The 14,245-nt window shown below is 38.9% G+C and overlaps 1 protein-coding gene across 5 annotated transcripts in view; it reads right to left on the bottom strand.

Moving 5' to 3' along the window:
* The window catches only part of LOC137200486 (CAP-Gly domain-containing linker protein 4-like), a 38,172-nt gene that overhangs the window by 14,073 nt on the left and 9,854 nt on the right, over window positions 1-14,245 (bottom strand). For all 5 annotated transcript variants that reach the window (XR_010931960.1, XM_067615374.1, XM_067615373.1 and 2 more), the window contains exons 6-9: window positions 13,963-14,081; window positions 10,164-10,412; window positions 4,002-4,137; window positions 3,588-3,719 (exon numbers count right to left, since the gene is read on the bottom strand). Coding sequence is in view for 4 of the 5 variants with exons in the window: in XM_067615374.1 (XP_067471475.1) it covers window positions 3,588-3,719; window positions 4,002-4,137; window positions 10,164-10,412; window positions 13,963-14,081 (636 nt within the window). In the remaining variant the exon portion in view is untranslated. The remainder of the gene's footprint in view (window positions 1-3,587; window positions 3,720-4,001; window positions 4,138-10,163; window positions 10,413-13,962; window positions 14,082-14,245) is intronic.

Genomic DNA, 14,245 nt, shown 5'->3' with positions numbered 1-14,245 from the left:
TAGTTGTCATGCTGTATCTGTTGAAGAACTTTGCCTGTTGAGATTATCTGATTATCAAAATGCACCTACGTTGGATGTATAATCTCATTGGAAATTATGAATGTAGATAGAGTGGTTTACATGTTAAGTAGCTATCCAAAGCCAGAAACCTAATCAAAATACAATTTACAGGAAGAGAGTTTATAAAGTTTGGACAAATAAAGAGAATTACAAATGAGGAAAATAAGAAGACACATAGTGTAACACTCCAAGAGTGTCAAAGTTAAAGCCAGAGACAAAAAAAGCTACTCTGAAAACAAAAAAAATACAGAACAGGACAATAAAGAAATGAAAATAGAGGACAATATGACATTGTTGAGTAGCAATGAAACAAGAATTACTGAAAGGAAATCTTTCTTGATTGAGCTAAGATTGTCTTTTACTCCAACACACAATAAAAACACTTAAATATGCTGAGACAAGCAGGTACACCAACACAAAAACCCAATGACAATGAATACAAAAGAACAAAAAAAAACTTCAAAAAGAATCTTGGTAACGACTCAAATAGCACACAAGAAACAACATTTTTTGCAGAAGTAAACATAATTATGTTCTTTCACTAGTTTTATAGCACTAGAACGTAACAACTTTGAGTGAACTTTTTATATCTTTGTTGATTTGAATTAATCTACCATAAATCTCACTGAATGTTCTTCAATGGGCGATAAAATCAACATCCATGTATTTCAACAGATGTAAGGAAAAAATATAATTTCCAATGAGGATTCGATTCATATATAAATTTGCCACAAACTCTCACATTACTTCAAGTTTAAACTATATATTGTGCTTTACAAAAAGCATTTCAAAAATCTAAAATCAGTCTGGTATTTATCGATTGCCATTTCACTTCACATTTAGAGGAAGCTGGGAAACGGTCCCCTCAGAGGCAGAGTTGTGTCTTTCCTTTGAACTCCAAAGAGGAGACTACATTCCTACTCAGAATACCAAACATTTCTTGTCACTTGACCTTTAGCTCGCAGGGACCTCCTGGCTCTATCTATCCCTTCCACATACTGACGTTCACTTCAAGTGACAGACTGCAGAACAGACTGAGGCTTTATGAATCAAGCAGTGGTGCTTTGTGAGCGTTGTCTGTGTTCCCACCACCCTTTGAGGCCTGAGCTACAGTTGACACACTCTAATAGGGGCCAGCCTGGCATTCTGCTGTGTCTGTCTCTCCTGGTTAGCGAGACGAGACAGTTTCACAATGACCCATCCAATCTACTGATACACACGAGCGAGCTGTCTGCACTGCCCATCCGATGGGACGCTAAAAACACAGGTGGCGCAGAGAGTTTGGACTGAAAATGGCTGACAAAGGCCCTGAAAAGTGTTTGGTCATAAATTAGCCTGGTTCCTGGGTTGTATGGAGGTGCTGACACAAACACCCTCACATGCATTGGATGCCACACATACACACACCTTGTGATGAATAGCTGCCAGGCTATTCAGCCTGTCTATGCCCTAGTTATTAAACCTTGCTTAATTGGACTATCAATCACAGAATTCCATAGGCCACTCTGAGGTCCACTATTCCAGTCACATCCAGATAAACGGCCTTCAAAACCTTTGAATATTACACCACCACAATAAAGCTGTAAACCCTAGGGGGTGCAAGAACCACAAAACCCAACAAAGGTTTCTACACTGTTCTGTGGTGACTGGACTATATTATGAGCCCACATTAGTCACGAATTGAGGATGTGGGCATCCAAGGACTATGAGAGTAAGGTCTTGTCAGCAGTCTAATTTATGCATTGTCCTTTGGCACTGGTTCAGAATCCACTTTTCAAAGCATTCGAGGAAGATTAATATGAAAGCCCAGATGCAATACATCCTGCCATCCAGTGACATGGCTCAGACGGGCTGTAAACGGTGAGAAAGCCTCTTTTTGGCACAAAAGAGGCCATCAGCTGGAGTTGTGACTCAGCTGATGGCCTCATCTGGACACTGGAGTGACTCACTCCCTCTATAGTAAGCTAGCGGCCCAATGTGTCAGCATGAAAACTACAAGTATGGGAACAATTTCTTGTGATAGAATGACTGTGTGTCCACACCACTACTGCAACAAAAAAAAAAACATTTCATCATCAACCTTATTTCCTTTTACTAAACTTGATATTTTTTTATTAATTTATTTGCAAGATCAAAAATATTGAAAATGACCATTGCTACACACTTTAAAGATTTAAACTTTTAAAGATAAAGATAATGCAATGTTTCATCACTGTAAAGAGACACACAAAAATTATATGCAGACTACAAATGCATGGTCGAAGTTTCCACACATATAACTGAATATTGTTGTTGTCACTGTATGCCCCTCAGCTAAATTATTAGTCAATATGCTCAGTCACAGACATCTCTCTTTTATGGCTCGGTGAAATAATCCAGCGGTTTGTGGTCCTAACCTGCACTGATCTGATTTCACAATCAAGGTTGACCTTTTCTCGCCATCAACTGGGCACCAAAAACACATTTACTTTTAGCAATCACAGAGTACAAATTACATTAAGAGATATTTAGACGACTGGATTGCAATTTTTGAGACTCCCTCACAAATGTGTACCTTCATTACTTTCTCTCCTTCATACTTCAAGCTGTGCAAAGTTATGAAAATAAATGACAAACCAATCCAAAAGGTATATTCTACTGACGATGCATAAAGCATTTGTGGTGAATGTTACTTTGCTTACTTATACTATATTCTACTGTACATGATAAAAACATTACAGCAGAGGGGGAGTTGAGCACCACCATATCACATAGGAGGTAGACACAGTTGTAATCCAATTATTGGAGAATGAGGGGCTATTAACAACATTTTTTCTGTCATTTTCAGCACATCATCCCCAGAGTAATAGGAATGTTTCTATTGCTGCTGGTACCTAAAGCACTTCAAGAGTTACTTCTTCAACAGGGAATACTGGGGGGGTCATTTATCGGTCTAATGCTGTTAGTCCCAAATGTTTGTTTGTATGAGGTTGTTGCGGTTATTCTGTTTTTTTATATGATGTATGGTTCATAATAATTTATCCGTGATCTCCTCCAGGGGACTGTACATGAGATTACCTCAGATACGAGGAAACGTTAGCCCTGCGACATTTTTTTCACCTGTGCTCACAAAGTTCACACATTTCCTTGCCCTCAGGGCCATATGAGCTTTTCAGTTTGACTGTCTTTGTAGTTTATGTTATGAATAAATTATTTTCAGGATTTTTTTTTTTTAATTTACAATACATTCAGCCAGAACTCCTCAGGCAAACATATTATTCCAAATTCTTGGATCCAAAAACTTGTGAGGTGACACTCATGCTGACCTGAGCACAGCTTGAACCATGAGAATTGAGCCAGATGGAGCAGTGTCCATCCAGTCATAGCTCTTTCTACAAACTGCTCTTACAATTCTTGTGTGACGTGTTGGATGTATCTTTTTTTTTTTTTTTTAACATCTTGACTGTAAACCAAATGCATCAAAGGCATGTTTTTATTAAGCAGAAATGTTCTGAGGTGGGATGACCTATGTGTAACTTGTTCTCTACCTGTGTTAATCTTGGAAGTGATGCGGGACAGGTCGATGCGACGAGGTGGGCGTATGGGTGTAGAAGTCTTTGTGCTACTGGTTTTATGTCTTTCCAAAGGCTTGCTTATCTTGGAGAGAGGAGCAAAGATTCCTGTAAAGAGAAAGAATAAATTTAACAATACAAGTATCCAATGATAATGGTGATATTAGATATACAGGGTAATAAGACAAACAGTGAAACAACAGCAAAAGGCAAACATGGTCATTTGAACCCATTAAATTTACTCACATTTGGGTTAGATACAATAGCACTGAAGAATGTGATTGGACTAATTAAGTCCTATAAAGTCAATAATGGTAGAAGTGATTGTCTATGCGTGTGAATGAGCCAGTGTTTGAACTCTAAGTGCTTCTGGGCTGCAGCATGACCTACCATGTTTGATTCGACAGGTGAAATACTGAACCCCTGCTACTGAGCCATCATTCTTCCCCTCTGGTTTGTCAAGCTCCACTCCAGCCCAGAGGCCCCCAGAGAACTCAGTGCTGCCGCAGAATCGCAAGGTTCCTACCTGCAAACACACACTTAGTAAGTACCACTGAAAGTCAAAACAATGATGCAGCAAAAGCACTGACCCGATGCACTAACAGCATGTGAAGTCATTCCATCTTCATTCAAAAGTATGTCAAGAGCAGGCCCCCCATCACAAACTCAACATTTTGATATGTTCACGAAAGCAACAGAATAGACAAATAACAACAAAAGAGAAAAAAAGATCAAAGAATGAGACAGTGCCAGAAAGCGCAGGAAAGATAAGAGTTTTGATTAACCAATCTCTACAACTTGGCACGCTGCGATTTTGTTCTCAGTGTGACACAAAACTCTATTAGTGGTTCATTCTTTCAGAGCAAATGTCCAACTGAGCTAGAATTACTATTTTCTCATCGTGTACATGTCTCTGTTTGCAGATACATGTGCGTGCATGTGCAGCTGGGATGGTCCTAGAGCAAGGACACACAGACACAGTGTGTAGGGGATTTTATGGAGGAAAATGTTATACAGCTACAACATAGGCATCATAACAATAGTATTTATAATACATTTCATTTGTACCGCACCTTTCATTCATAGTGAAACTCCAAGTGCTACAGTATTAATGGAATAGAACACACAACAAAGAAAATAGTAATAATAGTAATAAAAGTTAAGATGAAAAAGCCTTCCTGAATAGAAAGGTTTTTAGACCTTTTTTAAAAGTGACTAGAGTCTGTGCTGCATTCAGATGGTTAGGAAGGCTGTTCCTCAAGCGTGGTGCAGCAGAGCAGAAGGCTCCATCCCCCATAGAGATGCCTCCTTGTCACTTTTGTCTGCTAGCAAACAACAGAAAAATGTCTAAAAGCTGCTGTGTGGTGGCAAGCACTACCAAAAGGGTAAAGAACCCAGAACTAAGTTTTTATAAGCTGCCGAACCAAAAAACTAAGCCTTTAAGAGGACAAAAGTGAATACAGGGCTGTGTGCTGTGCAGTGAAAGAGACAGACCTGATCTGAGCTGCATGGACAGCCTGCAGCTCAAAAACCGCCATAAAAATGACACATTTACCTGGACACGCTGCTAGTCACAGAGAACACACAGGTTGAAAGTAAAACAGAACAGCTGTTTAATTGAAATTGAAATTTTAAATCACAAAATAGCTAACCTGCATTCAGCTGAAATGCTATCTGTAAAATGAATGGGAATGGGAAAATGAATAGAAAATGACTGCATGTGTGTACATGTAATTTCCCTGCCTGCGTTTAAAAACTGTAGTCGCCATATCAGCTGTGAAAAGTGTGATGCCAGCCTGTTATGTAGTGCAGTTTGCTATACAGTTGTGCTATCTCTATTGTAGATGTGATGTCAGCCCTTGCATTCATGTATTGCATCTTAGCATTTACAATGTAACAGGTTTCAGCATATGCTAAACTACCTTTTCCTCTCTGGTAGACATAGGGTGCTAAAATAATCCTTTAACATGTTAAAATCTAAAGTTTTTAGCTAGCTACAGGCATTTTGTTAGCCCTTGGTCGTATATTATGGTGCTGATTGTTTTCCCCTCTGGTGGGTGTGCTTTTCAGGGTATGACACGTTGCACTCTGTCTCTATGGAGTGGAGCTTGGTGCTAGGGGCCCGGAGCAGCAAGCTGCTGGCAGATCTAAGAGTGTGGGTGGAGGTTTATGGTAAGATCAGTTGCAGGTAGGGAGGGAGGCGCATGTCCATTGATGGATTTGAGAGGGGTGGAGTTTAGAGATGTTTTTTGAGATGGCAGAGAGAGGTTTTGCATAGATGTCTTATATGGTCATTAAAAGTCAGCAGAGGGTCAAACCTAATACCTAGATTATTGACTGTGTAGGAACCAACGTACCTTCTTATATAGAAAGGATTGGGATGAGTAATGGTGGCCGGTGGGTTTAGTCAGTCGACAATACAGTAAGATCTTTGTCTGACCAGAAGCTGATACTGTATATCCAAGATGAGTTTTCTCGGTCAAGCATTCATCGAGATCCATGTTTAGCTTATGAAAACTTGCAAGTCAGTTATCTAGTCTATAAAAAGCTAGTGGAGAGTGAAGGAATACCAGACTGTCATACACAACATCATAGACTTGAGTTACAGAGACAGGGCTCTTGCATACAGAAGCTGGTCAGGATGGACAATATGATGGTCGACAGATATGAAACATGTTTTTAAGAGCACTGAACCTCTTCATCCTTCCAATTCAAATTGGCAAATGTTTTCTGCTGCACAATTATTTTAAACTTGCTTGGAACATGAAAAGCATGATGGGTTTGAAGGTTTTTGTTGCTTTACTGCTCGCTGCTCTCAATTTATCCTCAACTATTTCCACCATCAAGCACTTCCTTCAAAATGTGTGCAGTAAAGTGCTGTACAAGTCTCGGAGGTTAAGCTAATGCAAAACTAATGGCAAGCAACAGGCCACCTCTACCACTATGCATTACCAAAATTTGTGTGAACAGTTCACCATCTACCCACAGACTGCCTTTGATTTGTCTGCAAGCTACTTGTACAACACTAGCATGATGAATCTGAAAAGCCTTACAGCCAGTGTTTACCTTGATAGACAGGTGGAGCAAATTCAGATAAGTATCCCTGATTAGTTGCTCAAGTTCTTTCACAATTCACGCTTCCTAAAAAGCATAAAATGGGGGCTAACATCAACTATTTCACTATTTCATCTCTTATGACCTCAAATTTGATAAAATTGTACAATTTTAAAGCCCCATTCAAATTGAATAAACTCCTCAGCCCTGAGAATAGAAAAAGGCACTTTGATCTAATAGGAGTCATTTATCAAGATCTCTGTCATAAAAACTGAGTTGTTTTAGAATGATTGCAAATCTTTTTTCATGCCACAGGGGTCAGAAAAATCAAAACACTCTACTACCGTGCCACTCTGCAGTTACTACCAAATTTGTTTTTTGGTGAGCTTGTGGGAGTAAGAGCACACTCATGAAATGACAACTGAGATTACTTGTGAAATGCTAGAGATGTCACTGCAAAATGGCTGTTAGGACTTTCAGAGGCTGATCAAGCTGACTTTTCCAGAGTGTTAGCACTGGGTGATATTAAAATAAAGGCAACTTCAATTAAGTGCACTAGGTAGCAGTCGTACCAAATGACTACATTAGATTGCTGAACACATGATTGAAAAGTTGAACTTCAGACTCAAGCTCATGTTTTACACACGGATGGTTAGTGATTGCTGTATAATAGGGAGTCTCCCACCACTTGCCCAATTCACAGTATGATATTAAGTGTAAGGACACTCAACTGAATTTCCTTTAGACTTTATTACCAAAAATTTAATGTATTTTTAATTACTCTGGTAGTTATCATGCTACTGTATCAAGCTACACATTTATAGCACAGGCACAGAAAGATTCAGTGGATAAACGAGTGTACGACAACCTCTGCTGGTGCCAAAAGTACAAAACAGAGCCTTACATTTTTCTCTGACTTTTCTGCTAGTCTTGAAAACACCTTTCTCCATTTGTTCTTCAAACAAAAATAAACAGCAAATCAGTCATGATGAAAAAAAAGATGATGACTGTAGGTATCATCACTGCTTTTAAGGAAATAAGAGTTGGTGCTTAATAGGAGTGATGCAACTGTAAAGACTAATGCCATATTACATCAGTACAAAAGCCACATTGTAGATTGGATGTGACCGAAAACTTTCATGCCGAGTTCATTTGCCCTGTAAAGTGGCAGGTTTTTGCTAACATTGATCATGTTAGGATTTGGAGGTCTTGGTAGCGTTTTGGAATGACAAAAGTTGAATGCAAAGTCAGCTGCAAGTGATGAAAAAAGAATGTGATGCATTTCTCAACTGACCATCTGATGTGTTCGTAACTGTGCCATGACTGCCACAGAGAAATCTGGTGATTTTCACACAGTGGATGTCTCTTTCACTTGCTTTTTGTTGGATCACCAGACACATTAAGTGTGGACTGGGCCCATGCTTTCAGCCTGCTGACTAAACGCATCAGTGATTGGAAAAAAGTTGGTGTTGCAAAATATTTAACTCACAGAACAGAAAGTATAGCACAACATAGAAAGCCTGGATTTCTGAGGTTTTCATAGATTTTTTTCAGCAGGGTCACTGTGTAGCAATATGTCAAGCTTGAACTGCGCAAGGATCATAGTTAGAAAACTGAATTTTATTTGACCTATGGGGCCAAATCTCCACAGCTTGTTTCAAGCATGTTTCATGTCATAAGGATTACATATTGCTTACACCACCACACTGAAGTTAGGTGGTTAGGTCAAGCAGCCTTAGTAAAAGTATTTCTTTGCATTACATGAGGGAATTTCTTTCCCTAAATTCACAGATAAGGGCTGGTTTGATGTACTGAAAAATCTTTTAAAAAAAAACAACCTATCAACAGCAAAAACTGCAAAAGCAACATTGTGACTAGGCACACACCAACACATAGACCAGCTACAGTACATCATGCAGCCAAAAAGAATAAACTGCAAGCTATAAAGGACATTTTAAAACATATACTGTAACGGTCAAGATGCTTTCCGTAAATGTTAATAATTACAAGTGCTAGAATGTGACTGCTTGAGCAAGTCACTTTGTTTACACTTGATTTATCCTTTTTTATATAACACATTTTCACTTCATAGCTTAGTTCACACTGCCAGCTGTGCACAGCGATTAATTGTGTGAGATTTGATGAACAGATAAGTCTAACAGAAGAGGATGAGAGGAAGACCATGAGCAGTTTTAAACTTCTGACATTATTACCAGACATTTCGCGGTATCACAACCGGAGTTGGATTAACTTGAACATTTTCAGATATATGTTGATGATATGCCAGAGTGAACTGTCAGACATAACCCTGAATGCTGGAAGGATGTCAAAAGGGTGTTGCTTAGCAACTGGAAACTATGTTTTCTTGGTTGAGGGCTAAAATAATAGTAGGGAAAAAAAGAAATCAACCAAAGCTTTTGTCTTTGTTTAGGATAAACCACTGCACAGCTGCATGGCACTGCTGTGATGTGCCTGCAAGTAGATGAGGTTGATGGGGTAACAATCCCTTTCATAACTTACTGTTTTCCTTCATGCTGTGCACTTTTACTTTATGAACCTGTATTAGTTTGTACAATACATTGATTCAATCAATAATCCCATGGAAAAAAGATGGGTGCACTTGTGTCCAATTCTGAAGAAGGACATGACAGAGATTTCAACTCCAACCAATTTATGCTCATAAGCAAATAAAACTCCACTGAGTAACTGAGTAACAATTGACTGTGTTTGTAGGATGGGAAGCTGGTGAGGGATCATGTCTTTGTTAATACAGTGGTGACTCATGCTTGCTGATCTCACTACTGTACAGAGGGGACTGGGCTGGAAAAACATGCAGGTACAGTGCCAGTTGTTTGTGCTGTTTGTAATTTAATGGGAGCAGAGCAGCTTCAGAGGTACAGCACAATCATTTTGAAAATAGTTTAACTGTAAAATTGTCATAAACAAAATCAAATTAATGGAAAATACAAAAAATCCAATTATACTGAAATGATTCAATTACGAGGGAAGCATTCAAGCTATCAAAATGCAATTACTGGTGCATCAGCTAATTGTTTCATTAGTGACTGAGTGTGGTTTACAATACAAGAAAAGGTAGGAGAAAAAAAAATGGGAGACATGTAGTTTGTTTTGTCTGTAGTAATGAAGGCCTGACCCATTTGTGTTGGAGATGAGTTGAATGCACCAACTGAGCCAAAGACAGTTACATATCCTTGTTTTACATTGAAAGTAAAGCCGCATTAGTGACTGCAGCTTTAATGCAGCACTCACTAACTGCTGCTAGGAAACAGTGTATTTCATCCTCATTTGAATTCAGCTAATCATCAAGTGTAATTAGGGGGTTGAGAAACCTCCATCTATTGTACCACTTTGAGATATGGATGGTGAAAAACATGTTTTTTTCCAGAAGAATCTTGGCACAACTTAATTGGAATAATTGAAGGATCAATAAAGATGCTTATAATTGTTCTTGCCCTTAGATAGTGACCTACCACACACCTTCTGTCCAGCTATCACCACACGGTCACCTAGTCGGACTCCCATGGTGGCCAGCTGTATCCTGGCCTTATCGGAGAGAGCAGGAGGGGACTGGGCTTGCAATGTAAGGGGCAGGGGGGAGCTGGGCCGGGGCAAAGCCTCTCTCAGCAAAGTCCGGAGCTCTTTGGCCATGAGGGCTGCATCTGCCATCTCCAAGGGCATGTCGAGGGGGTCAGGCACCACGTCTGCTGGGCACTGCCCTTTTTCATTCTGTAAGAGGAGACAGGGAAAAAGCACAGAAGAATGATTATAAAAACCGATAGAGTAAATTTCATCCACCAAAGAAATGTTTCATTTGCCAGCAAGCCAAGTGAAGTCAGTATAAATATAAATCAATACAGATAAACATCTAGTTGTGTATCAGCCATACTGATGACAGACTGCTAGGACATCCAAAAGCAAAACTTTGATTTTTGCTTCAATTACCAAGAAGTTCAGCGTTATCTTTTCAGTAACAACGATGCTGGGCTTAACAGAATCTTTAATCTTATCTCTGGTGTCAGAACAAAATCCACCGGCGGTGTGTTTCAAAGCAGCTGATCAGCAGGCACACAACATGGAGGTTTAGAGAAGTGGCTCAAAGAATCTACAGTCAGTGAGAGTCGAGACGGAGTCAGCGAGCCCAAGAGTCGGTGGAGGTAGGAGGAGACGGCTGCGGAGGCGTGACTGACGAGGGGAGCTCATTCGCCACTATTGTGAGTAATTGGGGCACACTCATGTTCGCCATCCTATCCAGCGACAATACAAGTGGTCTTTGATGAACATCAAAAAGGAGCTTGCCTTTCACCGCCAGGGCCTGTTGTTCACATGTAACACTGAGCTAATGTACACGCCACTTAATGTGCAACAGTGACTGGAATGAATGTGTTTGTGCTGGTGTGAATTTCTGCCTTTGTGTGCTGCCTGTCAGTAGTATTCAGTACAGTATTTTAGAGGACTGGTTCAAGAAAAAAAAATTCTTCTGCTCAATGTTAATTTTAAATGCACTCTTTTGGACACTTCAGTGGGTCTCATTTAAGAGCCTCAAGGCAACATAATGCCGAGCTCTCAGACGCACTCAGCCACAGATATTTGGCAAATAATTTTGCCAAATGTGTAGCAGCCATACTCTGTGTCTGTAACAGTCGTTGAAAAGGAAGCTTTTGATTTTTTCCAAGTCTATTCTAGTAAAATACTCTTATGGCATTTGCCACATGCCAATAACTGTCAGCACACAGGTGAGTATTGTATTAAGAAACTTAAAATAATCAAAAGCTATCCCTTAACACAAAGGACTGACCATGATTTTGCGAGATGTAAATCTGCAGGCCCTGACTGAACAGTCTTTGTCAATATCATATTGTTCAGTTTTTGTTGACACTGCTACCAAAATTGATGGCTGATCGAACTAAACTTAAAAAGTTAAATCAAAATAAAAAACTGAGTTATAACATCTTGTGGGTTTTTCAACAACTACAGCTCCCATGAGCAGTATGTTAATGGGAGCTGTAGCTGCCAGCCAAATGCGATTGGGATGACTTCACTCTACCTACCAAAAATCCAACAGATACCAGACAGACTTGTGGCAGCGGCTCACTTAAAATCTGAAAGTGGAACCATCAAGTTAGCAATCTGCCAGAGCAACTTGCTACTAATGGAAAGTATGTTGAGTTGCCATAGCAATTAAGCCATAAGATCTGTGGTAAGGGATGCATGAAAGGCCAGCAACATTTTTTATTTTTCCATCCTTGTAAAACTTCCCACTGCTCAAAACCAAGGTTTGTTGTGATAAATCTCTGCAGGGCCAGAGAAGAGAAATATCAACTTGGCTCTGGTAGCAAGCCTTATACTCCACTGCCAGCATTTTTTCAAATGCACAATTTAATACATCACAAATACAAAACAAATCAATGCACTGTAAGTACATGCCCCAATACATGTACCAATGGTATGTGGTGGCTGATGAAGATAAAACACCATGCACTTAACATTAAATCTATTTTTTTCTAACGGACTAGTTTTACATATTTCAAGGAAGCTAAAGTTAATGTTTCTTAACTTTATGATTTCTGATTTTCTTTTTGCCATCTACTCTCATGAGTGATAATCAAATCTATATACACTCAATATTATGACTTTGAAACACCCATATGAGTGGTCTAGGCCTCATCAAAAATGGGTTTGGTCATAGTTAACATAATTGGTCCTCTAAAGCCATGCAGAGGATTACTGTGAAAAACAAAGAAAAAAGAAGAGCAATATCAGAACTTGATGCAGCATATCTCTAGGGCTAATTGGCAGCAGCAAAAACTCAGTAAATCTTAAATAATAAAACAGACAGAAAATAATCTCCTCCCAATGGTGTTTTCACTTTTGTTTGGCAATATAAGGAACAAACATTCATGTTTCTAGCCAAGTAAGTCCCCAAATAAAGGGTTAAAAAAAAAAAAAGGTTATTAATGTGCACATCAACCAGCGGTCACATGTTGTCTGAGCTTTGCATTCACACACTAAGAAATAAAGAGCCTCTGCACTCATCTTTGAGCGAGGGAATTCTTGGATTATGGTGCACAGTGCTTTGGTGACCTCCAGTGGGAAAATGTGTGCATGCAAAGACCAGGCACCATTTGTTTTCATAAACAGCTTTAATGAATCTAAAAAAAAAAAGCTTGGTTTATTGTAAATAATAATAATAATGAAGGAACATTGAGACATACAACTGCTAGTATGGATAAAAACTTTCAACAGAACGTAAAGGCTCGACAGATCATACAGTCTTGATGCCACATTACTATCTACTGGGAATCTGCTGTTTATTCTACAGTTCAAGGTTGATCAGGGCTGTTCAGCAAACCTCTCAACCAAAGCTTCAAATGACTGCAACGGCGAGACACAAAGCAGACAGATGAGCAGCTATTCAAAATATGTCTGGAGAAATTTGTATTCCGAGCAACTGCTTTTTTTTTGGTGTTATCTGCCAGCTGAATCAGACAATGCCAAACAACAACTGAGTGCAAAAAAAAAAAAATCCATCAAATCAATGTGCTTTGTAATGCAGTACAAAAAAAAAGCAGCACACTGTGATTGGTTTATAAACTAAACAGTTTATCAATTAAAAAAAAAAAAAAAGAGTAATAACCATTAATTCAAATTCAAATAATCATTAGCAGCTCAAGATCTTAGCACAGTATTTTATTACCTTTTATAGATATAGGTAGACATATATGAACACAACAGTGTGATATATCTATAATAAAGCATGAGTCACACAAAAAATCAATAAACCAAAGCAAACTGAAAACACTTTATTGAACTGAAATGCATTGATAATGCGGCTCAAGGTAAAAGAACAATTTATTTTCATATTTGAGAAGTATACAATCAAAGTATGGAGTAATTCAGTGTGATCATGTGTTGTGATATTCTGTTTTGCTTTTTTAAATTACGAAATGCTCATTTGCTCTCATGTGCAGTTCCCTCCTCTCATGAATGTTCAGTACAGATCGTTGTCAGGATGGAAAAAAAAAAAAAAAAAAAAGAAGATATTCAAGGTGGTTTTGTATTTTATATTTGTTACATTTCTGTCTTGATATCAACTACTTAGAATATCTTACAGTTGACAAGACCAAACAACCTAAAGCAGTCTGTAACTAAATCAGAGCATTGGATTAAATGTAAATTTTGAAATTGTTTGTTGAAAGAATATAAATTGGTCAAATTTGTATGACAACTATCATGTCTGCTGGTGTGTGAGTGTATGTAGGAGAAGGACATCACTTACTCTGAAAGCAGGGTTCGCTCCCAGCTCCAAGAGACACTTCACAGCCGATGTGCACAGGTTGGAAGCAGCGATGTGCAGGGCGGTGCCGAAGTCGAAATCACTACAGGTTGCATCTACCTCTACAAAAAAAGTCAGGAGAGATTGGTCACAACACTGTCTTATATTATTTTAATTAATTAATAGTTACCACAAATTAAGACACCATCATTTATGCTAAGTAGCCAGAAAATCAGAAATCCTGCCCCTGCAGAGGAAGGATCTGCATATTTATGGAAATATTACT

Source organism: Thunnus thynnus, chromosome 16 (assembly GCF_963924715.1).
Source record: "Thunnus thynnus chromosome 16, fThuThy2.1, whole genome shotgun sequence".
Lineage (NCBI taxonomy): Eukaryota > Metazoa > Chordata > Actinopteri > Scombriformes > Scombridae > Thunnus > Thunnus thynnus.
Note: the sequence above shows the minus strand (reverse complement) of the source record. Positions and strands in the feature narration are given on the sequence as shown.